This window comes from Zootoca vivipara, chromosome 3 (genome assembly GCF_965207765.1).
Source record: "Zootoca vivipara chromosome 3, rZooViv2.hap1.1, whole genome shotgun sequence".
NCBI lineage: Eukaryota > Metazoa > Chordata > Lepidosauria > Squamata > Lacertidae > Zootoca > Zootoca vivipara.
In genome coordinates, this window is record NC_142586.1 from 115,549,552 (window position 1) to 115,573,503 (window position 23,952).

Consider the following 23,952-nt stretch of genomic DNA (forward strand, 5'->3'; position numbering starts at 1 on the left):
TAATTGGTTCCGGGGTGCCATTCGAACCCCGAAAAGTACATAACCTGAGTGGCGATAGCGTGCGCAAAGCGCCGATGGATCGCTTCTGCGCATGCGCGCGCGGCAGAACCCGAAAGTAAACACTTCCGGGTCTGCAGAGTACTTAACCTGAAAGTACCCAACCTGAAGCGTACTTAACCCGAGGTGTGACTGCAGTTGTATAGAGCATTTGCATAATGGCAACAAGAGAACTATCCTTTTCTGTGGTGGCTCCTGAGGTTACAGGGAACCAGGCAGAGGGCCTTCTCGGTAGTGGCACCCGCCCAGTGGAACGCCCTCCCAGCAGATGTCAAGGCAATAAGCAACTATTTTACTTTTAAAAGACAACTGAAGGCAGCCCTGTTTAGGGAAGCTCATCATGTTTGATGTTTTATCGTGTTTTTAATATTCTGTTGGGAGCCGCCCAGAGTGGCTGGGGAAACACAGCCAGATGGGGTGGATTATAAATAATAAATTACTATTGTAATATTATTATTATAGGAGGGGGAGACTGGTATTGCACTCCTCTGGTCCTTTTGGAGGCTTCCCATTAAGGATTACTATTATTGGAGCGTGGCTAACTCCGTCCGGCTTGTCTTCCTTCCAGGATGCCCAGGGGGCAGAGGAGAGGGAGGCCCTGGCGAGAATGGCCGCCAATGTTGAGAACGCAGCTTCAGCTGATTCGGAGGCCCGGATAGAGAAGTACCTTCGGAGTGTCCTGGCCGTTGAGAACATCCTTACTTTGGACCGGGTTCGTCAGGTGAGCAGACGCCGAGTTGAAACGCCACGTGGCTATTGGTTTGCTTTGGAGTTGTGGCCTCTGATGCAAAATCACAGAACCCTGGGAATTCTTCCTGTTGCATTCCTGTTTGTAATAAATGGATCACTTTTTATGAAATACCTGTAAATGGATAAATATTTTTGGGAAGAATATTGGGTTTGTAGTCCTCAAGTCTGCAAAGAACAAGCGTTGGTGTCCCCCCACCCTCCTTGTCTTCATTCAGCTCAGGTATTTACCTCTCCTCTTGTTTCTGAAAGACCTACATTGGCTCCCAGTACGTTTCCAGGCCTCGGCCCAGTATATCGGAAGGAGCATCCCCACCCCCATTGCTCAGCCTGGACCCTGAGGTCCAGCTCTGAGGACCTTCTGGCGGTTCCCTCCCTGCGAGAAGTGATGTTACACGGAACCAGGCAGAGGGCCTTCTGGGTGGTGGCGCCTGCCCTGTGGAACGCCCTCCCATCAGATGTCGAGGAAATAAGCAACTATCTGACTTTTAGAAGACATCTGAAGGCAGCCCTGTTTGGGGAAGCTTTTAACGTTTGGTGTTTTGTCATGTTTTTAATATTCTGTTGGGAGCTTGCCCAGAGTGAGCGGGAAATTAATGAATGGATGGATGAATTATTATTTATTTATTTATTTCTATGTCGCAGGAGGTTGCAGTGAAGGAACAGCTAACAGGCAAAGGAAAGCTCTACCGAAAGAGCCTCAGCTCGCCCAACGTCAACCGAGTGAGTCTCCACAATTGTGTTTCTCCTGCCCCGGGAAATGCCTGGCAGCGGTGGGCATCAGTGTGGCAGAGAAATGTGCCAGCTGGGGAACAGTATGTGCTTGGGAATGGGGAGACCACCCCACCAGTCTCAGTACCTTTGTAAGCACACCTGTCCTTCAGGTGAGGGCTGGCATCCCCCTCTGCTGCCAAGCCAAGAAGGCAGGGCTCCAAAATCCTTGTGGGAGCTCCACTCAGCTCACCTCTTCTTGCACACATTTTCCTGAAGTTTTAAAATCAAGTTTTCCAAAATTTCACACGCACATCTCAATACATAATAAGAACAAATCCCCCCCCCGACTTCCCACCCGCTTTTCCATGCTGTTTCTGTTTCCATGCTGTTTTCTGTCTCTTAAATCTTAACAAAGCTACTATAACTTTTATCCCTTTCTGCTGCTCATAGTTCAAATTTTGCCCACGTCTTCATCATATAATAATATTTATTTAAATAATGCAAAAAGGGTTTCCGTTCTTCCACAAAACATTCGTCATTAGGTTCTCTTATTTTAGCTGTTCACTTTTGCCACACACAAAAAATAAGTTAGCAAAGGTTTTTTTTTCTTTTTTAAAGTCCCCTCTTCCTTTTCACTCTTCCAGCTCTCCGGAAGCCGCCAGGATCTGAACCCGCCATACAACCTCGCAACTTACAAAGTAAGATTTCAGAATTGCTTAGCAGGGTTGGTTTTTTTAAAAAAAAAAAAAGTTTATGAGAGAGCACGCCCTAGGACAGGCATCCCCAATCTGCGGCCCTCCAGATGTTTTAGCCTACAACTCCCATGATCTCTAGCTAACAGGATCAGTGGTCAGGGATGATGGGGATTGTAGTCCAAAACATCTGGAGGGCCGAAGTTTGGGGATGCCTGCCCTAGGAGGATGAAAAATGCCCTGTCAGGAGCATAGACAGCTGTGTTACACTGATCCCAGCCATTGGTCCACTTAGCTCAGTATTGCTTTCACTGGCAGGCAGCAGCTTTGCAGGACTTCAGACAAGGATGTCGCCCAGCCTCCCCTGGAGAAGCCAGGGATCGAATTTGGGGCCTTCTGCATGTTAGGATGTGAATAGATGCTAGGAGATGTTCTATTTATTAGATCTTATCCTTCTTTCCTTCCTTCCTATCCCGTTGCAGCTTAAAAGGGAAGCTTAGATAGGCTAGTTTTAGCCTTTTTAAGTCATCCGAGATGCTCTAAGGCAGACTGGATTCTCCTGGTATTTCCCCCTTAAAATAACAATAACACAGACAGTCTTGCAAAAGGCAGAAAATAATGTTTAGGGCTTGAAAGGTCAGCACCAACACTTTGAATTGTGTTCGGAAACGTACTTACTGGGAGCCAATGTAGGTCTTTCACATTGGCTCTACACATCCGATCAATACTTTCTGCACTAAGAAATGCAGGCTGATACCAGGGACATTCTGCATGCAAGGCAAGATGATCTGCTGCTTCTTCGCCTTCCCCTTGTAACAGAACGGGATGCTAGGACGTAGCTTCGATTCAGCGGAGGAATCTTCTCCCCAACCATTTTTCAGGTTGTGAAATGCCCATGCACTTTTAGCACTTGTGTCCATTAAGTGCAAACTGGGGGAGGACCGTAGACGGTGCGATCCCAGGCATCTCCAGGAAAGGCCAGGAAGGAATTCTGCCCAGAACCCCGGGAGTTGTTGGCGGTTATTGCAGACAGCTCTGAGCTAGGTAGACCGGTGGCTCTGACTCAGTGAAAGGCAGCTTGAACCCAGCCACAGCTAAGCACTTTCTCAGCCCTGTTGTTTTCGGCGAGAGCAAGTTGGTTGCTTCCTTGATTCTCCTGCTTGGAAGTCAACGGGACTTGAGTGCTCCACTTCTGCTGGGCTGCGTCTCGTGGTTTATCTCTGTAAGAGCCCAGGGCCGGCTCTAAGGCAAGGCTGGGTGGCGCCGGGTGCCGGGCCACCAGGGGGGTGCTGCGCAACTGTGCCCGTGGCTGCCAGACAGCCATGGTGGGAAATGGGGGGGGGGCGCGGAGCGATCTTCGCACCACGGCGCCCGGGCGCCCGATATGCTTAAGACGGCCCTGTAAGAGCCGTAACTTCTGCTGGAAAAGCGTTGGAGGAAATCCGTGGCTCCTTTGGGGGGGGGGGGCTTCTGCATTTCCCAATATTTCTGTCGGATTCTGGAGCATCTGCAAAACAACCCGTGAAGGCATGTTCCCTTTGACCAAGCTAAGGGGGCTTTTAATTTGCGCTGGGGTGGGGAGGGTGGTTGTGTACAGAATCATTTGTAATCCGGATTTTCATTGTTCTCTCTTTCTTTCTTTTATGTTTTTGTTTCTTAACCCTTCACCGGTATCCACCCCTCATTGCATGTGTCAGTATCCAAAGGTCCAGGCAGAGGTAAAATTTTCATTAGGTTCACCTAATGAACGGATAAATCTATTATCCCATTCTGGAGTGCTTTCCCGTGAACCTCCTTGCTCACTAACCCTTAAAACCTGCTTTGGAAATGCTGTTGTCGTTCTTGGTTTTCGCCCTGTGCTTAGTTAACCCGGGAGTAGGCGTAACTCTTCGGAAGGTGGTGGGCAGCGTGTCAGCGTGGAATGCGCATTGCTCCCTGAGCCGTGAGCCTGCTGACTTTACCCGACTAGTCAAATAAGTCTTGCTTCTGATATCCTATCTCTTGTACAGTGCCATCAATTTACAGAGAACTTTTAGACCACAAAATAAGCCCCAGACATTGGGTATCTGCCCCAAAGACCCTACAGTGTTGACAAAAAGCACGTGGGGATAAAAATACGTAGCAATAGATGCACACGAGCCAATGGAATTATAAGCATAAACACACACATAGATCAAGTGTGTTGGACTGCACCAGGGGATCATAGAATCATAGAGTTGGAAGAGACCACAAGGGCCATCCAGTCCAACCCCCTGCCAAGCAGGAAACACCACCAAAGCATTCTTGACATATGCCTGTCAAGCCTCTGCTTAAAGACCTCCAAAGAAGGAGACTCCACCACACTCCTTGGTAGCAAATTCCACTGCCGAACAGCTCTTACTGTCAGGGATCAGAATCATGTCCCAACAGCGAACAGGAAGTCAACAGGGAGGACATGAAGACGAAACCCAAAACTTTGTTTGTGCCCAGGCACCTAATATTCGGTGCTATACTGCCACAGAACATGGAGGTTTTGTTTCGGCTATCAAGCCTGCTGCCGTCCTTCAGTGAATTTGTCTAACGTTACTTTGTACATTTGGCTCGTCCTGAATCCAATGTCCGTTCTGAATCTCTTATCACCCCTGAATGTAGTAAGTAAAGCTGGGCTGGAAATGTTAAAACAGTGAGCACTGAGCCAGTCCTCATGACCAAACTGGTGAGGTTCAACTATGGGACGGGTGACTTTGTATAGCATTCAGTAGCTAACAGTTCCTTCGGCATGTCGCCGGTCTTGCAATTTGGCCCATTGGTCCAGTTTGACCGCTGTCCAGTAGACTCTGCAGCAGACACAGTAAGTGTCGGTCAGGTTGTAGATTTGGCTGCACCCCCAAAGCAGGCACATGACACCCCCACCCATCTATGCCAAGCGCTGCAGAGGTCCTTGCTGTCCACAGCCACAAAAATCTCCATTTTTGGCGTCCCAGACATTTTGGTGTGCCAAAATCCCAGACTCAGAATAAGCTGTGTGTCCCTGCTCTTTTGCAAATTTAGAATGAAATGTGGGGGGTGGTTCTTGATGGTACCTGGACATGGCTTTGGTTGTGCACAGATGTCTTGCATGGGAATGCATATAATGCTTGTTTCTTGGCTGTTTTCTCCGTGTGCCTCAGAGAGGGTTAACCCAGGGGTGACAGTGGCCTGCAGCCTGAGCTGACGCCTGCCTGGTTTAGTGGTGATCAGGTCGTGTGATCTGTGAGTGCAGCCTAACAATGATTGACTCACACGTGCAAGTTGTTTGGGTTTTTTTGCATTCCTAAGGCTTGCCGATCAGAAGGTCGGAGGTTCGAATCCCCGCGATGGGGTGAGCTCTCATTGCTTGGTCCCTGCTCCTGCCCACCTAGCAGTGCGAAAGCACGTCAAAGTGCAAGTAGATAAATGGGTACCGCTCCGACGGGAAGGTAAACGGCGTTTCCATGCGCTGCTCGGCTTAGTCATGCTGGCCACATGACCTGGAAAAACTGTCTGCGGACAAACATCGGCTCCCTTGGCCAGTAAAGTGAGATGAGCGCTGCAACCCCAAAGTCGTCTGCGACTGGACCTAACCGTCAGGGGTCCCTTTACCTTTAGTAAGCTGGCAGTAAAAAGAGGAGGCTCATCAACTGAGCCGCTGCCTGTGTTCGGTGCTTAACATTTGGCTGTTTGTGGGTGCAGGGGGTCAGTCATTGTTTGGGGTCTTGTGCCCTCACACTGGTTTTCAGCCCTGTTATGCCTGCAACGCTTAAAAAGCCGTCCAAGGAAAGTGGGGAGAATTATTCATTGTTTGTCAGCAGAAGCACCAGATAAACATCCAGATTAATTTCCCTCCTTTGCTGGCTGTCCTGTGAAGCAGAAGGAAGGACCTATAGACAGCTCTCCCCAACCTGCTGTTTTTTGGACTACAACTCCCATGACCACACCAGCCAGCGTGGCTGCATTTGCTGGAGCTGATGGGAGTTGTAGTCCAAAACTTTCTAGGTTGGCAAAGCCTGGGCTCAGAAATTTTTGTATTTGTGTTGGACGGGGTGGAGAGGAGAGGAATTTAGCAAATAGAGCAAGAAGTTGTGTTTTTTTCCCAACCGTAGAATCAGTGGTATCAGTTTTGCAAGTTTTTTTTTCTGATACCCAAGACTCTGGCTGATGAAATGAGATCTCTGTGGCAACTGGTCCAGCATTATTTGTTTTTCCAAAACGGAGCGCTTCAGTGGGGTTTCTGTTAAAAGAAGCACCTTGATTATGCCCCTGGGCAAACCTGGATTTCCCCCCTCTGGGCTTGGGCTCACTTCCTTTCACCTTACACATTTTGGCTTGGCGGGATCAGGACAAGACCCACCCAGCCTAGATGCAGCAACTCTTTGCTTTTAAGATGACAGCAGCAGGCCGAGATTTCCCCTCAGCTTCTTCCCGGATCGTCTGCAAAACAGGTGCATGGAGAGGGGCAGGGCAGGCGAAAGATCGCGCGGAAGGCGCTGAGGCATCTTTGCAGCGACCTCTCAAGGGCAAGGGAAGAGCAAGATGTTCTTAAAAGTGGCTGCTGAGAATTAGCTTAATGAAGTCTGACCTCTTTGCCCAGTCATTTGGCAGAGGTTTCGCCAGACAAATAATGAATAAGTCCGTTCTTGCCTTTCTCTATTATTACGGTCCTTTTCAGGAGGCTGAAGTGATGAGTGTTATCATTCTCTCTCTCTCTCTGCCTGAAACCGCATCAGGGGAGCGATAGGTCTGTGGGTGGGATTCAGCCTGAGCTTGTAGGAAGGTCTACAGTGCTGATGTCTCTCTTTGAACGTTACGGATCCGTACCACCAAGGGATGGGAGTTGCCGTCCAAGACACCTGGCTCTTTCTGTGCATTCCGTCCCCACCATGACTCTAATCGCAGATGATAAAATTACGACTTTGCAAAAAAAATCACAAAATGTGGGGTAACTGTAGATGATAATAGGAACAACCTCCAATGGCGTTGTGGGCAAAATGTTCTCATTGCCATAATCTTCTGATTACAGCAGGTCACACATTGGACCAAAGGCTGGAGGCTCCTTAAACCTGTCTTAATTTCCTAATTAGGCTGCGGAAGGCTAAGCCAGGTTCTCCCAAAAGAGCAGTAGCCTCTACAACTGTGTTGTGGTTCCGCGTTATCCGAAGAGAAGCAACACCTCCGCAGCTGCCGCTTGTGGGACAAAGCAATCGGAATATTTTCTACGGACTGATATCATTTAAGCCCATCTGATTGCTACTCCGCACTCTTTGCAGGGGGTTTAGGACAGTCTTCTCCAACCTGGTGCCCTCCAGATGTTTTTTGACCACAGCTGACGGGACTGTGGCTGTGCTGACTGCGTCTAATAATAATAATAATAATAATAATAATAATAATAATAATATTATTTCCCCAGCCGCTCTGTGGCTTGCAGCATATTAAAAAACATAATACAGTCATGCCTTTGTTGCCAAATGCCTTGAAACTTGTACATTTCAGCTCCTGAACAATCAAAACCGGAAGTGAATGTTCCGGTTTTTGAACGATTTTCGGAAGCCTGGTGCGGCTTCCAATTGGCTGCAGGACGCTCCTGTAGCCAATTGGAAGCCGCGCCTTGGTTTTCAAACGGACTCCTGGAACGCATTCTGTTTGAGAACCAAGGTACAAGTGTAAAGGGGAATTGTATTCCGAAATTTCTGAAAGGGTGCTGAGGGCAGTTTAGAAATCTCAAGAGAGCATTGTTTGTACGTTATTGTACCGCCCTTCATCTGAGGAGCACAAGACTGTTTGCGATATAAAAACCCAAAAATACATAACATGGTAGCGAGCAAAAATAATGCCGCCCCCCAGTTTCAAAGGCCATAGGTTGTTTAATTAGCCCAAGGCCTGGAAGAAGAGGACTGCTTTTGCCTGGTGCCTAAAGATATGCAACAGAGGTACCAGGCGAGTCTCCCTGGGGAGAGCATTTCCCAAATGGGGAGCGACTGCAGAAAAGGCCCTGCTCTTGTGTCGCCACCCTCCAGACCTCAGAGAAGGCACACAAAGAAGGGTTGCGGTTGATGACCTCATGGTCCAAATCGGTTCGTATGGGAAGAGGCGGTCCTTGAGGTATTGCGATCCTGAGCCGTTTTAAGGCTTCATAGGTCAAAAACAGCACTTTGAATCGAACTGTTCTTTGGGACAAGGATTCCTTTCTTGCTGTTCTGCTTCTTTTGCTTATGACGTTTTCTACGGGAAACTTTGGCCAAGTATTTCCTGAGTGTTGGAACTTCCGGTTTTATCTCTCTTGGTTTCTCTCCCCCCCCCCGCCCGCCCCCTTTTTGAATTCTTTTTAGAGTCGTTGGGAAAGCCAGCAAGACGTATCACAAAATTCAGTGCATTCCAACAGGTCCAGGTCAAGCCTCTCGAACTCTCCACATCAGAACGGTTCTGTAGACCCAGGTAAGAATATGCCCAGCGAAAGAAGCCCTTGTGGTTAGCCAGGGTAGAAGAGAGAGAGAGAGAGCGCGCACACACACACACACACACACACACCAGTTGTAGTTAGGCTACTTCTTAATAAGTACTTGGGTTTGCTAAGATGTATAAGATTGAATCAGATAAGTGCTGGAGATGTAAAGAGGCGGAGGGAACGTTCTTTCATATGTGGTGGACTTGTATAAGGGTAAAAGAGTATTGGGAAACGATCCATAATGAATTGAAAAAAATGTTCAAAAGTACTTTCCCAAAAAGATCAGAGTCCTTTCTGTTGGGGATAATTCAGGCGGAAATTCCCAGGTGTCAAAAAAGGTTATTTATGTATGCCACTACTGCGGCCCGTGTTTTATTAGCCCAAAAATGGAAAACGAGCAGGGTCCCAGCTAAAGAAGAATGGCAACTTAAGTTGATGGAATATGCACAACTTGTAGACCTAACATAAAGAATAAGAGAACAAGAAGAACATAGGTTTAGAGAAGACTGGAAAACGTTTTTTGAATATATGGGGAGTAATTGTGTGCAGCTGAAAAGATAAATTCAACAGTGTAAATAAGTTTTGATGGGTGTAATAACTGAATACTGAATGGTATAGGTTTTTTTGTAAAATATGCAGGGATTTATGATATGTAAAATGAAGCATGGAAAGAGAAGAAGGGAAGTCACTGATATCTTAAGGATGTAAAAATGAGTATTTTAAATTGTAAAACAGAAAATGTAATAGAAATTATATACAGAAGCATTGCTGTCTCAGACACTGGCGGCAGAGCCCTCTCCTCCTCCTCCGTGAATTTCTCTAACCCTCTTTTAAAGCCATCCAAGTTGGTGGCCGTCCCTGCCTCCTGTGGCAGGGAGTTCCACAGTCTAACTGTGCGCTGCATGGCAAAACCTTTTCTTGTATCTCGGGACTCCTGGCTTTAGCCGAACCAGCCCAAAGGCTTGGAATTGGTTCAGGCTGGGTTTGTCATAGCGCTGTGGGCGTTCAGTAGGCCAAGAGGATGGCAGAGTTTTGAATTAATTGTTGTCGTTGTTATTCCTAGGACTTAGTAGCCTGGCAGCATCCTACTTGAATCCTGTGAAGTCCTTCGTGCCTCAGATGCCAAAGCTGCTTAAATCCCTGTTTCCTGTACGGGATGAGAAAAAGGGCCGGCAACTGTCCCCCCTGGCGCAACAGGTATAATAAACTCATGATATATGGGGGAAGCAGAGAAAAGAGAATTATGCACAATTTCTGGTCGATATACATAATCTCCAACAGGCTTTGGGGCAGTGTGCCTATCGGAACTCCCATTTTCTGCATCCTCCAGCTATTTATACATCATAACCCAATGGAGATTACGTATTTGGTTTTGTTGCGTTTTTGTATTTTGCTAGAAGTCGCCCAGAGTGGCTGGGGCAACGCAGTCAGATGGGCGGCATATGAATAACAAAACAACAACAAATATTATTGTTATTACGACTTGGAAATGTGCCCATTTCCCTCTACATAAAAAGATTAGCTGGTGAATGTGCAAAGCGGCCAGTTGTTATGCATATTAACGACACAAGTTGCATAACCTCTAACATACATGATAAATTCGACATAGTGCCATTGCAAAGCAGGTTACAGACGAACTCAGAGGAGCTCAAGAATCGGGTTGCTGGGCTATTGAAACGAAAACTATTGCCACTCTTCCGTAATAAATGCTTTCAATAAATGATTGAAAGTCATAACGGTATTGAGTGTTTAGAGACTCAAGCTGAAAGGTTGTGTTTGGGTCAGTGTCTGGCAATCACTGTTTCTGGGCTATTTTATGTCCCCCCATTTTTACTTGGCGTGCTGTTTTTGTGGGAATGTTAAAGATAGTAGGAAAGGATATATTGAATAAATATTATCCTTCCTTCACTCATGCTAGTAAGTGATGCAGCAGAGCAGATTCCTCTCCATAAACAATAGCTGGAAGCTAGTTTGCAGATTCATTTGAATCTCTTAGTTAATATTATTCCTGGTGTCCCCTTTGATCCCTCGTAAAAGAATACAAAAGACACGAGAGTCTTTCTGAGTAAAGTAACAAAAAGTTTACTCACATTTCAGTTCACGATTTGAACCCTGAATGGCAGGCTTTGCTTAATAGTTACACAAAGAAACTCTGAGTTAATCTCATGGATACAGAACTCGTGTGTTGCTAGCTGAGAGCCAGCAGACATAAAAATTACATATAATTTTTTTAAAAAATTGTCCAGTAGCACCTTAGAGACCAACTAAGTTTGTTCTTGGTATGAGCTTTTGTGTGCACGCATATATCTTCAGATACACATGCACACGAAAGCTCACACCAAGAACAAACTTAGTTGGTCTCTAAGGTGCGACTGGACAATTTTCTTATTTTATTTTTTATATATATTTCTACTGCATCAGACCAACACGGCTACCTACCTGAATCTATAAAAATTACATTTGGAGTGCAAAATGACTGCAGGAGAGCAGCATGACAGCAAAAGGTAGAATAAAACAACAGAAGTATCAAGACCAGGGGTCCCCAGACTTACCCGCCTTTGGGCCGGAGGGCGGGGGAGTGCGCGTGCAGTGGGCTGGAGGGTAGGGGAGTGTGCGCCAGTGCGCATGCACAAACCCATTTACTGGCGCGGTGGCGTGCTTCCAGGCCGGAAAAATCGCCGAAAATTGTTTGTGTGCATGCGTATGGGCCTCCCCCGACCCGGAAGTGCACCGTAAATGACCTCTCCTGGGTTGGGAGAGGCCCATACGCATGCGCAGAAACGATTTTCGGCGATTTTTTCCAGATCTGGAAGTGCGCCGCTGCGCGGCGCGCCGCAAGAGCAGGCGGCGCAAGAGCGGGCGGCAGGAGGTCGCCGCGGGCCGGATTGGGAGGCCAATTGGGCCGCATCTGGCCCGCGGACCGTAGTCTGGGGACCCCTGATCAAGACGAACTAGACTGGGAAAATGGCTCTTTTATGGAGTCAGCCAGAGGCACCCCATCTCGCAAATCACATGCAGGGAGAGAAGCTCCAGACTAGTGGAACAGGAAGTTACGCTTAATGGATGTCCCCCCGCCTGTGCCGACTCTAGGGAAACAAGGAATGTTGCACTTGACACCCCAGAGTTTTCAGTTTGTGAAATGCTCCAGCATTGCGGTGGCTCTCTTGATATTTTGGCATTCCGTTTCCTGGTGCAAACGTCGGTTCCCCTTTAATAATAATAATAATAATAATAATAATAATTTTTTATTTATACCCCGCCCTCCCCAGTCAGAACCGGGCTCAGGGCGGCTCACACCAATAAAATTACAATAAAACATAAAAAGCAATTAATTAAAATACAGATTAAAATGCAATATTAAAATTTAAAATGCAGCCTCATTTCGAGTAGTCCACAAATCCAAACCATGAGGGAGGAAAACACAGGGGTCAGGCTGAGTCCAGCCCAAAGGCCAGGCGGACCAGCTCTGTCTTGCAGGCCCTGCGGAAAGATGACAAATCCCGCAGGGCCCTTGTCTCCTGTGAAAGAGCGTTCCACCAAGTTGGGGCCAATACTGAAAAGGCCCTGGCCCTAGTAAAGGCCAATCTAGCCACCTTATGGCTCGGGATCTCCAGAATATTGTTGTTTGTGGACCTTAAGGTCCTCCGCGGGGCATACCAGGAGAGGCGGTCCCGTAGGTACGAGGGTCCCAAACCGCATAGGGTTTTAAAGGTCAAAACCAGCACCTTAAACCTGATCCTGTACTCCACCGGGAGCCAGTGCAGCTGGTAAAGCACTGGATGAATGTGATCCGGCGGCTGGGACCCCGTAAGGAGCCTCGCCGCGGCATTCTGCACCCGCTGGAGTTTCTGGGTCAGCTTCAAGGGCAGCCCCGTGTAGAGCGAGTTACAATAATAAAGCCTGGAGGTGACTGTCGCATGGATCACTGTGGCCGGATCAGGGCGAGAGAGGTAAAGGACCAACTGCTTGATACGGCGGAGATGGAAAAATGCCACCTTTGCTGTGGCTGCAACCTGCGCCTCCATGGAAAGGGAGGCGTCGGAGGTTACACCCAAACTCTTGACAGAAGGCGCTGGCACTAATTGAGCCCCTGCAAGAGATGGGAGTTCATCTAGGCATGCCTGTAAGTTGAAGCTTCACAAGCAGATGGGGCTCAAAAGCCCCCGGATTCCATTCCGTGCATGTCTTGCCTCGGGCGGGAGATCTCTGCCAAAGAGCGGCATTTCAATATCATCTTTCATTCTATTAAATCTGTAAAGGTTAGCTTTAAGAAGCAGCTATTTGAGTTGCATGTTAAGTATGTGCAATAACCCATTTCACGAGGCTGGAGTGGCATACTTGCCGCAGTTCCAGGCCCGGGTCCCCGGCATTAATTACATGGCTTCTTTCCGGGAGTCAAGAGGTAGCTTGGAGTTAACCTTCAGGAAACAATAACCAGCGATTGGTTGGCCGGGCCGGGGCATGTAGCACTAGACTAGAATTTATTAAGTTAGTCAGCAGAGCATCTCAAAAGAGCACAGAATTCAATTCAAAACTTCAAAGTAGGCATAACATAATTTAATATTAGTCATATAAAATGGAACGGAAATAAAATAGCGGAGATATACACATCTTAATGTGTAGATCCTCTCAGAACTTGGAAGCTCCACAACAGTTGGGTGAAATAGATTTTCAAATTTTATTTATTTTTCTGTGGCTGCCCTCCAGGTCACGTAACAGGTTATTTATAAGCAACAGAAAGCTCAGTTTTTATTACACATTCCAGAAGGTCTTGTTCTTTAGCAAGGGATCTAGGTAGCTTTCTCCGATATCAGAATAAAGCAGGATAAACCCCCCAAAATGGCTGCTCCAAAAAATACCTTCAGCGCACTCTAAGCGCTGGTTTGCATCCCAAAAGGTGGGATACAAATTTAACGAGCATAAACAGGTATGCAGACAGTAAGCAACATAACAATAAAAAGGGCAGTCTTTGAATTGAAGAGACCAAAAGCTCTCCATTTACATGGAGGAAACTCTGTAGCCCAGCTTATAATTCGGAGTAGATTTTGTATTGGCAACACAGAAATCAGCTAAATTCTAGTTCGCTTATCATAGACTTATAGAATTGTAGAGTTGGAAGGGACCCCAAGGGCCATGCAGTCCACGCCCCCCGCAATGTAGGAATTTATTTATTTGTTCAAAATATTTCTTTTCGTCCCCGTCCCCCCGCCCCTTCACAACAAGGTCCCGGGGGCAGGTTGCAACTATAGAATATGCAGTTACAAAAATAAATAAAACCATTGCAATTATAAAACCATTCCAAATGAGACAGAACAACAGGGATTCACCAAAAGAGGTGGCTCCCACGAAACAAAATAACTGTCAGAGGTGGTAAAGAGGTTGGAGGATGGATGGCGGCTAACAGATTGAGGTTGAATCCTGACAAGACAGAAGTACTGTTCTTGGGGGACAGGAGGCAGGCAGGTGTGGAGGACTCCCTGGTCCTCAATGGGGTCACTGTGCCCCTGAAGGACCAGGTGCGCAGCCTGGGAGTCATTTTGGACTCACAGCTGTCCATGGAGCCACCAGGTCAATTCTGTATCCAGGGCAGCTGTCTATCAGCTTCATCTGGTACGCAGGCTGAGCCCCTACCTGCCTGCAGACTGTCTTGCCAGGGTGGTGAATGCTCTAGTTATCTCCCGCTTGGACTACTGCAATGTGCTCTACGTGGGGCTACCTTTGAAGGTGACCCGGAAACTGCAATTAATCCAGAATGCGGCAGCTAGACTGGTGACTGGGAGTGGCCGCCGAGACCATATAACACCGGTCCTAAGAGACCTACATTGGCTCCCAGTATGTTTCCAAGCACAATTCAAAGTGTTGGTGCTGACCTTTAAAGCCCTAAACGGCCTTGGTCCAGTATACCTGAAGGAGCGTGTTCACCCCCATCGTTTAGCCCGGACACTGAGATCCAGTGCTGAGGGCCTTCTGGCAGTTCCCTCACTGCGAGAAGCAAAGCTACAGGGAACCAGGCAGAGGGCCTTTTCGGTAGTGGCGCCCGCCCTCTGGAACGCCCTCCCATCGGAGGTCAAGGAGATAAACAACTACCTGACATTTAGAAAACACCTCAAGGCAGCCCTGTTTAGGGAAGTTTTTAATCTGTGATATTTTAATGTATTTTGCTATTTGTTGGAAGCTGCCCAGAGTGGTGGGGGAAACCCAGCCAGATGGGCGGGGTATAAATAAATAAATAGTAATTTTGGCAAACGGCAAAATATGAAAGAATCCCAAGAGAACTGCCATGGTTTTGTCAGTCTGTAAGTGATAAGTGAGTTTGTGTGTCCATGTCCACATCTGGACAGGTGTGTCTCCCCCTCACGCCCAACAGCTGGAGGCTGACCCACCTCCATGTTCCTGCGGATACCCTCCTCAGCTGTGGCTCTGCCTGGTCTTTTGGATCAACGGGGTTTACCAGAAGGAGAGACTGGGGGAATAAAATTCACGGATTAAAAATAGAAGCCGCATTTTCCATTTGGCAAGTCGCAAACAACCCTAAGTGCACATCGTAAATTTTACCATTGTTGCTGGAACTGATGTTACGGTAAATCACATTAGTTGAAAACGCCTCGTGCAAAATGGGATTCGGGCAGATGCGGCAGCCAATAAGTGTAAACAGCGCAGTCGGTTTTCTGTTTGAATGGAGGGTGTGAGATGCCCGATTCCTGTGAGAGAGGTAGCAGTGGGGGTTGATGGAGATGATGGAGTATTTATTAATTAATTCTTTTAAAACATTTATATGCATCCTTTCTGAGTAGCACTCTTTCACATGTCAATTTCTTTGAGTATGCAACAGCAATATTATTATTAATAATAATAATTAATAATAATAATGTCTTCCCGCACCCCATGCCAGGAAGCTCAAAACTTATCGTTCATTTTGTGTATTGGTTTAACAAGATGTGTGGATGATTTAATCACACACATATGGAGGCATTAAAATTCCCACTAAAGTGATTGTTCTGTCAAGCCAGGCATTTTGATTTCCAAGATGGAATGAGCCCCTTTCTGCCCCCTCCCCACTGTTCTGGGGGGTTCTCCTGACCCCCTTGAGGCAATTCCCCGGGGGGGGGGGGATGCAGTGGGAAAAGAAGGTGGGAAGCCCCATTGCACAAGGCTTCCGCTGGCAAGACTCATTCTGCAAACCCTGCCCACATTTCACCCAGAACAGTATCTTTAAAAACCCATTAGAAAATACCAGTGAAATCATCAGACTTTAAAAAAAACCAGGTAGACATAACAAGAGTATCAAAATAGCTAGACATCACCTTGCCGACAAAGGTCCGTATAGTTAAAGCTATGGATTTCCCAGTAGTGATGTATGGAAGTGAGAGCTGGACCATAAAGAAGGTTGATCGCCGAAGAATTGATGCTTTTGAATTATGGTGCTGGAGGAGACTCTTGAGAGTCCCATGGACTGCAAGAAGATCAAACCTATCCATTCTGAAGGAAATCAGCCCTGAGTGCTCACTGGAAGGGCAGATCCTGAAGCTGAGGCTCCAAGACTTTGGCCACCTCATGAGAAGAGAAGACTCCCTGGAAAAGACCCTGATGTTGGGAAAGATGGAGGGCACTAGGAGAAGGGGGCGACAGAGGACGAGATGGTTGGACAGTGTTCTTGAAACTACCAACATGAGTCTGACCAAACTGCGTGAAGCAGTGGAAGACAGGAGTGCCTGGCGTGCTCTGGTCCATGAGGTCACGAAGAGTCGGACACGACTAAACGACTATAACAACAACAGATCTATGTTTGCATTCAACAGTGGTGGTACAAACTTGTACCATGGGTGGGCGGGTGTGTAAGATTTGTCTCCAGCAGCAAATCTTGGGGTGTGTGTTTCAGGAGGGAGAGAGATTTTCCCTTCCTTCTTCTCCGGTCCAGATCCCAAGATGTTTCAGGTGTCTTCCTATGCCTCTTCAAAAGCAGATGTGCTTTTGAAGTCTTGCTTTTGCGGGTGAAGGCAAAGGGATGGAGGGTGCAATCGATGCGCGATCGAATTAACGAACAAGTTAAAAATGGCATTGGGGGAGGAGCTGGCAAACCCAAAAGTTGTGGATGCGGAATTAAATCGTGCATATTCGATCATCAGTTGGGAAATGTATTTGCAGTCCTTGCTATAAAACTAGGCTTCCATAGGACTAAGCAATCACCTTCTTGGGCTTGCCAAGAAAATTTATTACCGCAAAAGAGGACGTGATGGGTGTCCCTATGGAGCCGAGGGCTTGCTTCAGTCGGTGGCTGTGCCACTCCTGGGGTGCCCTTGGGTGCCATAGAAACAGAAGATTATTTGTTAGAAAGCAATCGGTTTGTTGGAAGGAATCCGGAATGAGGAGCAAGAAAAACGAGTTACGTGATTTCCGAGGGAAATACTGAAAACTAAATTGTCGCAGCCTTTCCTCTCCGCACTTATGGAAAAGCAAATACCAAAGAGAGGACAGAAAAGTTTCCACTTGTTGGTTATGAAATGCTTTCAACAACTTGGGGGAATATGCACTTTTAATTTTGCTGTATCAGATAGTGCCTGTTATGAATATATGTACAGTACAGTCAAACCTCGGTTCCCGAATGCCTCTGTTTTGGAACATTTCGGCTCCTGAGCGCCAAAATCCTAGACGTAACTGTGATTTTTGGAAGCCGAACAGCTTCCGAGCCGCATTTTTCCCATTTGACATTGCAGCCAGCTCATTGATCCTTGGTTTTCAAACTTTTTGGAAACCAAACGGTTTTCGAAAAAACGGTCCTCGAGTATGTGGGCAGTCTCTCCCAAAGCCTAGACTCTTAGGAATCTGGAGTTGGAAGGGGCCACGAAGGTCATCTAGGCGATGGTGAGGGCGCCTGGCATGAACTGGGTGCGCACCCTCAAACGTGAAGCTTCCCCTGGCAGGCCCTTGCAAGACCCCCAAGCTGAGAGCAGCTAGGTATGGCTCCCTGAATTTGGAAAGCTAGAACAGCTGCTGATGACAGTGAAAAAAAATATTGGAATACTCTAAATTATCGGTTCACCGAGAGGGGCTCAGCAAGGTGACCCGTAGCCCAGGGAGCGCACTCTGTCTTGCTGACGTCTTGCTGAGGCAGTAAAGAATTCAGCAGGGTTGAAAGCATTAATTGATAATTACAGCCAGTTCATTGATTGGAACTTGATCGATCAGGAAGATTGCAGGGTGGGAAAGTGGGCTTTTTATTCCTTAAGAATCATGTCTGTCCCACCCCACAGCCTCTAGGTGTAAGAGCTCCCTCCTCGCCCCATAGTTTGGTGTGTTTCTTCAACTAGCCTTCCAGACTCCTGTTTCATTTTGGTGGGATTCCAAAAGTTGAGCAGGTGGCCGGGGGGGGGGGGGAGTTTGTGCCAAGGTCCAGAGACCTGGGGGTTGCAAATTTCTAAAATCATGCATTCTGTCTTTTAAATTATTTTTATGCATAGACCTAGGTTTGGAAGGGACATCTGTGGTCGTCTAGACCAAGCAGGGTCTCCCCCGTCCCCCCCCCCCCGCAAATTGTCCTTTCCCTACCCACCAACTTTCTATTTGGTCTGTCACTGATTTTCACAGTCTGGAGTTTCTGGAGGCGGCAGCGAGCAGAGCAGCTGCCTCTGACACACACACACACACACACACACACACACACACACACACGCCAAACCTCCACCGCACATTCGGGGGCGAATCTGTAGAAATAAGGAAGCCACAATTAATGCACCCTGCTCTCGTATTCAAGTGCGTTTCTCAGAAGGTACATAAAATAATTGAAAGAACTTCCTGCTCTCTAATTAGTCAGATTGAATTAATTTGGCATAATAGGATTCTTCGCGTAACTCGCGGCTTGGCTTCCGATGGAAGCTGCTCCGCGCACCTAAAAGGGGGCTTTCTGATTAAGCTGTTTATGCGCTGCTTAAGATTTAGGGGGAGGGGGATCCTGTTGGACTGATGCTGCACCTCTTAGCATCTCTGAGTGGGGGGGGTGTCATGTGAACAGAGAGGCACCTTCCCTTTTAATCCCTTTTGTCTCAACTCCCATGGGGGATCTAGCCAGGGGGGGCTTGGTGGCTATAGCCTACCCCAGCTCCAAACTCATAACAGTGTGTTTGTAGTGAGTTTCACCTGGCAGGTATGCCACACGGGAAGATGGAGGGGCGTTGTCTCCCTCCGAACTTCCTTATAGAATTAGAATCTCCTATTATTATTATTATTATTATTATTATTATTATTATTATTATTATTATTACGGTCATACCTCAGAAGTTCGTTTGACTTATGAAAGTGTTTGAAAACCACGGCACGGCTTCTGATTGGCTGCAGGAAGCTCCTGCAGCCAATCGGAAGCCGCGTCGGACATTGGACTTCCAAAAAATGTTCAAAAGCCGGAACACTCACTTCCGGGTTTGCGGCATTTGGGAGCCAAAACGTTCGAGTCATGAGACGTTCGAGAACCAAGGTACGACTGTATTATTATATAATGATGGTGATAATAATAATAATAATAATAATAATAATAATAATAATAATAATAATTTATTATTTATACCCCACCCATCTGCCTGGGTTTCCCCAGCCACTCTGGGCGGCTTCCAACAGAAAATTAAAACACAATAATCTATTAAACATTAAAAGCCTCCCTGAACAGGGCTGCCTTCAGATGTCTTCTGAAAGTCTGGTAGTTGTTTTCCTCTTTGACATCTGTTGGGAGGGCGTTCCACAGGGCAGGCGCCACCACGAAGAAGTCCCTCTGCCTAGTTCCCTGCAACTTGGCATCTCGCAACGAGGGAACCGCCAGAAGGCCCTCGGTGCTGGACCTCAGTGTCTGGGCAGAATGATGGCGGTGGAGACGCTCCTTCAGGTATACTGGACCGAGGGCATTTAGGGCTTTAAAGGTAAGCACCAACACTTTGAATTGTGCTCGGAAACGTACTGGGAGCCAATGTAGATCTTTCAAGACTGGTGTTATGTGGTCTCGGCGGCCGCTCCCGGTCACCAGTCTAGCTGCCGCATTCTGGATTAGTTGTAGTTTCCGAGTCACCTTCAAGGGTAGCCCCACGTAGAGCGCATTGCAGTAGTCCAAGCGGGAGATAACTAGAGCATGCACCACTCTTGCTAGACAGTCTGCAGGCAGGTAGGGTCTCAGCCTGCGTACCAGATGGAGCTGATAGACAGCTGCCCTGGACACAGAATTGACCTGCGCCTCCATGGACAGCTGTGAGTCCAAAATGACTCCCAGGCTGCGCACCTGGTCCTTCAGGGGCACACTTACCCCATTCAGAACCAGGGAGTCCTCCACTCCTGCCCGCCTCCTGTCCCCCACGAACAGTACTTCTGTCTTGTCAGGATTCAACCTCAATCTGTTAGCCGCCATCCATCCTCCAACCGCCTCCAGGCACTCACACAGGACCTTCACTGCCTTCACTGGTTCTGATTTGAAAGAGAGGTAGAGCTGGGTATCATCCGCATACTGATGAACACCCAGCCCAACCCCCCTGATGATCTCTCCCGGCGGCTGCATGTAGATGTTAAAAAGCATGGGGGAGAGGACAGAACCCTGAGGAACCCCACAAGTGAGAGCCCAGGGGTCCGAACACTCATCCCCCACCACCACTTTCTGAACACGGCCCAGGAGGAAGGAGCGGAACCACTGTATGACGGTGCCCCTAGCTCCCAAGCCCTCTAGACAGTCCAGAAGGATGTTATGGTCGATGGTGTCAAAAGCCGCTGAGAGATCCAGCAGAACTAGGAAACAGCTCTCACCTTTGTCCCTAGCCCACCTATCATCTACCAGTGCGACCAAGGCAGTTTCAGTCCCATGATGAGGCCTGAAGGGATCCAAATGGTCCGCTTATTATTATTATTATTATTATTGTTATTATTATTCGTTTTATCCAGAAATCCAACATTAAGAGCATAATTTACACAGCATAATTAAAAAAAAACATATAATACAGATCATAATGATAACACAGCATTATAATCAAAATAACAGTCCCCCCCCCCACGGCATTTAACATAAAAACCCAGGGGGCTTCTATCTCCCCCCCTTACCCCACCAACCATGAATTCCCAAATGCAGATATCTATAAAACACTTGCCATTGATTGTGTTTCTTCCTGTCTCATGGAAAAGATTTGTTCCTCTACTTCCCGCCCCCCAGCAGTGGGCTGGGGGTGGGGGCTTCTCTTAAGCCATCTATTTGCTGTCAACAGCAAAGTTATTTAATTGGCACTTTTGATAATTGCTATTTTTCTCTTTCCTTTTTTAATTTTTAAGCATTGGCTTGAGAAAGTGTGGGGGATTCTTAACACATTCGTCATCCGTTCGGGAGTGGAGGGGGGGGCTACTTTGCAAAGGAAAATGAAATAAATCCATTTTTTCTTCTTCTTCGAAAGAGAAGCTTCAGACGCTTGAATGGTTGACCCATTCAATTGACAAAATAAATGCTGAGGAATTCGGAGCAGCATTTGGATTTGGGGAGGTGAAGGCTAGGAACGCAGTATTAAGAATGATTTTGGACCATTCCAATTCATTCGTTGAAATAATTTCCGTCCTGCTCTTCAGCCAAATAAAAGCTCCATTAGCAGCCTACAGATCACTACTAACAAGACAGCTCCTGCCATCAGGCATGCAGTTTAAAAAGACATGGCACAAAAGGACAATGTATTGGGAGGGAGGAGGAAATGAGCAAGCTCATGTACAAGTTCATAGTTGCATGTCTACCAACTGGGGTGAGACGTTTTAAGGAACGGAGGCACCCAAAGTTGCTGGCTCCTCATTCCTTCCTTTCCCTTCCCTACTGCACCTTCACATCGGTCCTGATCCAGCACTCATCCTGCTGTGGCGTTTCTTTGTCCCTCTTGTCCAGGCTTCCTCAACCTCGGCCCTCCAGAAGTTTTGAGACTACAGTTCCCATCATCCCTGACCACTGGTTCTGCTAGCTAGGGATCATGGGAGTTGTAGGCCATTATTATTATATTTATTTATTTATTTATTTATACCCCGCCCATCTGGCTTGGTTTCCCCAGCCACTCTGGGCGGCTTCCAACTGAATATTAAAAACCGTACAGCATCAAACATCTGGAGGGCCGAGATTGAGGAAGCCTGCTCTTGGCCTTGCAATAGACGGCGGGGGGGGGGGCATTTAATTTTGGCATGGGTGTGTAAGTACTTTTGCATTTGGTGCTTGCTTTTTATTTTTTATGGATGAATAATAATAATAATAATAATTTTCCCAAGTCACTCTGGGCGGCTTCCAGCAAAATATTAAAATACATTAATTCACCAAATATTAAAAGCTTCCCTAAACAGGGCTGCCTTCAGATGTCTTCTAAAAGTCAGGTAGTTGTTTATTTCCTTGACATCTGATAGGAGGGCATTCCATACGGCAGGTGCCACCACCGAGAAGGCCCTCTGCCTGGTTCCCTGTAACCTCACTTCTCACAGGGAGGGAACCGCCAGAAGGCCCTCGGCACTGGACCTCAGTTTCCAGGCAGAGCGATGGGGGTGGAGACGCTCCTTCAGGTATACTGGGCCGAGGCCGTTTAGGGCTTTAAAGGTCAGCACCAACACTTTGAATTGTGCCCGGAAACGTACTGGGAGCCAATGTAGGTCTTTCATACCGATGTTATGTGGTCTCGGCGGCCGCTCCAAGTCACCAGTCTAGCTGCCGCATTCTGGATTAGTTGTAGTTTCTGGGTCACCTTCAAAGGTAGCCCCACATTGAGCGTGTTGCAGTAGTCCAAGCGAGAGATAACCAGAGCATGCACCACTCTGGTGAGACACTCCAGAATATTGCTGCGTTTGGCTGCTTGTGTGTTTAGGGATGTCTTCCTTTCTTTCCCTCCCTGCAGCCAGTCCCGAGAATTATGGTTCAGTCCGCCAGCGTCGATGCCACCGCAGCAAAAGTGAAGCAGGTAAGCCCTTTGCCAGGTTCTCGCTGCATCCTGCTCTTGCACCTGTGACCTGGGTAGCCCCTTGCAGAGATCTCACCTTTGCCAAAGGTCCTCGAAAACTGCTGACCTCTCTGCCCTGAAAGCGCCCCTTCCACACATACTCTGTGGTTGACGACACAGACCCACCCCCTGTTTTCTGGAGGCAACATCTCCGCTTGTCTTCAAATTCCTCTGGGTTAGCAGAAGCATCTTCCTGGTCCTCCTGAAAGACCTGGTCTCCTCCAGTGCCGGATTTAGGTATAAGTTAAACAAGCTATAGCTTAGGGCCCCACTCTCTTGTTGTTGTTTAGTCGTGTCTGACTCTTCGTGACCCCATGGACCAGAGAACGCCTGGCACTCCTGTCTTCCACTGCCTCCCGCAGTTTAGTCAAACTCATGTTCGTAACTTCGAGAACACTGTCCAACCATCTCGTCCTCTGTCGTCCCCTTCTCCTAGTGCCCTCCATCTTTCCCAACATCAGGGTCTTTTCCAGGGAGTCTTCTCTTCTCATGAGGTGGCCAGAGTATTGGAGCCTCAGCTTCAGGATCTGTCCTTCCAGTGAGCACTCAGGGCTGATTTCCTTCAGAATGAATCTTCTTGCAGTCCATGGGACTGCAAGTTTAAAAGGAAAAAACCTGGATGTACATTTCCAAAATATGAGATTAAAAAACAAAATAAAACCTACATACAACAACAGTGTTTTGTAGGCTGTAAGTCAGGCATCCCCAAACTTCGGCCCCCCAGATGTTTTGGACTACAATTCCCATCTTCCCCGACCACTGGTCCTGTTAGCTAGGGACCATGGGAGTTGTAGGCCAAAACATCTGGAGGGCCAGAGTTTGGGGATGCCTGCTGTAAGTCATGGGCCCCGCCTGTTAGCCTGCTCCCTAAAATATCACTGGTTTGCTCCTTTCTATGTGCCTACATTCTGCTATTTATAATTATTAGTAGTTTGCATCATATATTCACACCTATTATTATTTCATATTATAGCAAGTTTCTAGAGACTAGATTATGAGTCTTTGTAAACTGTGTTTCTAAAGGAACTTTTGTTATTGCCAAATGCCAAGGTGTTTGCATTATTAAGTTTGTTATGAATAAAAAAATCATTTTAAGTTAGAGCTTCATAATTATTTCACTATTGATATACTTCTTCTTAGTTGCATTTCAGTTCAACAATTACTTTGATAAAATACATGTTTTGTTATGTGCAAATGGCTTTAGATACCTACTAGGTCCATAAATGACCATATAGCATATATTCAACACAAAAAACAGCGACAATTTGTTGCTGACAAAGGACAGCTGGCCATATAAAGGGCCCCATTACCTTCAGTAGCTTAGGGCCTCATCAAA

At 47.2% G+C, this 23,952-nt stretch overlaps 1 protein-coding gene across 3 annotated transcripts in view; it reads left to right on the top strand.

Moving 5' to 3' along the window:
* Positions 1–23,952, top strand: part of KIF13B (kinesin family member 13B) — a 157,706-nt gene that overhangs the window by 123,542 nt on the left and 10,212 nt on the right. Inside the window, exons 33-39 of one of the 3 annotated variants that reach the window (XM_060273162.2) lie at positions 626–778; positions 1,450–1,527; positions 2,163–2,216; positions 3,908–3,928; positions 8,534–8,639; positions 9,713–9,846; positions 22,515–22,577. In XM_060273162.2, coding sequence (XP_060129145.1) covers positions 626–778; positions 1,450–1,527; positions 2,163–2,216; positions 3,908–3,928; positions 8,534–8,639; positions 9,713–9,846; positions 22,515–22,577 — 609 coding nt within the window. The remainder of the gene's footprint in view (positions 1–625; positions 779–1,449; positions 1,528–2,162; positions 2,217–3,907; positions 3,929–8,533; positions 8,640–9,712; positions 9,847–22,514; positions 22,578–23,952) is intronic. The other 2 variants (XM_060273164.2, XM_060273163.2) reach the window with 2 other exon arrangements.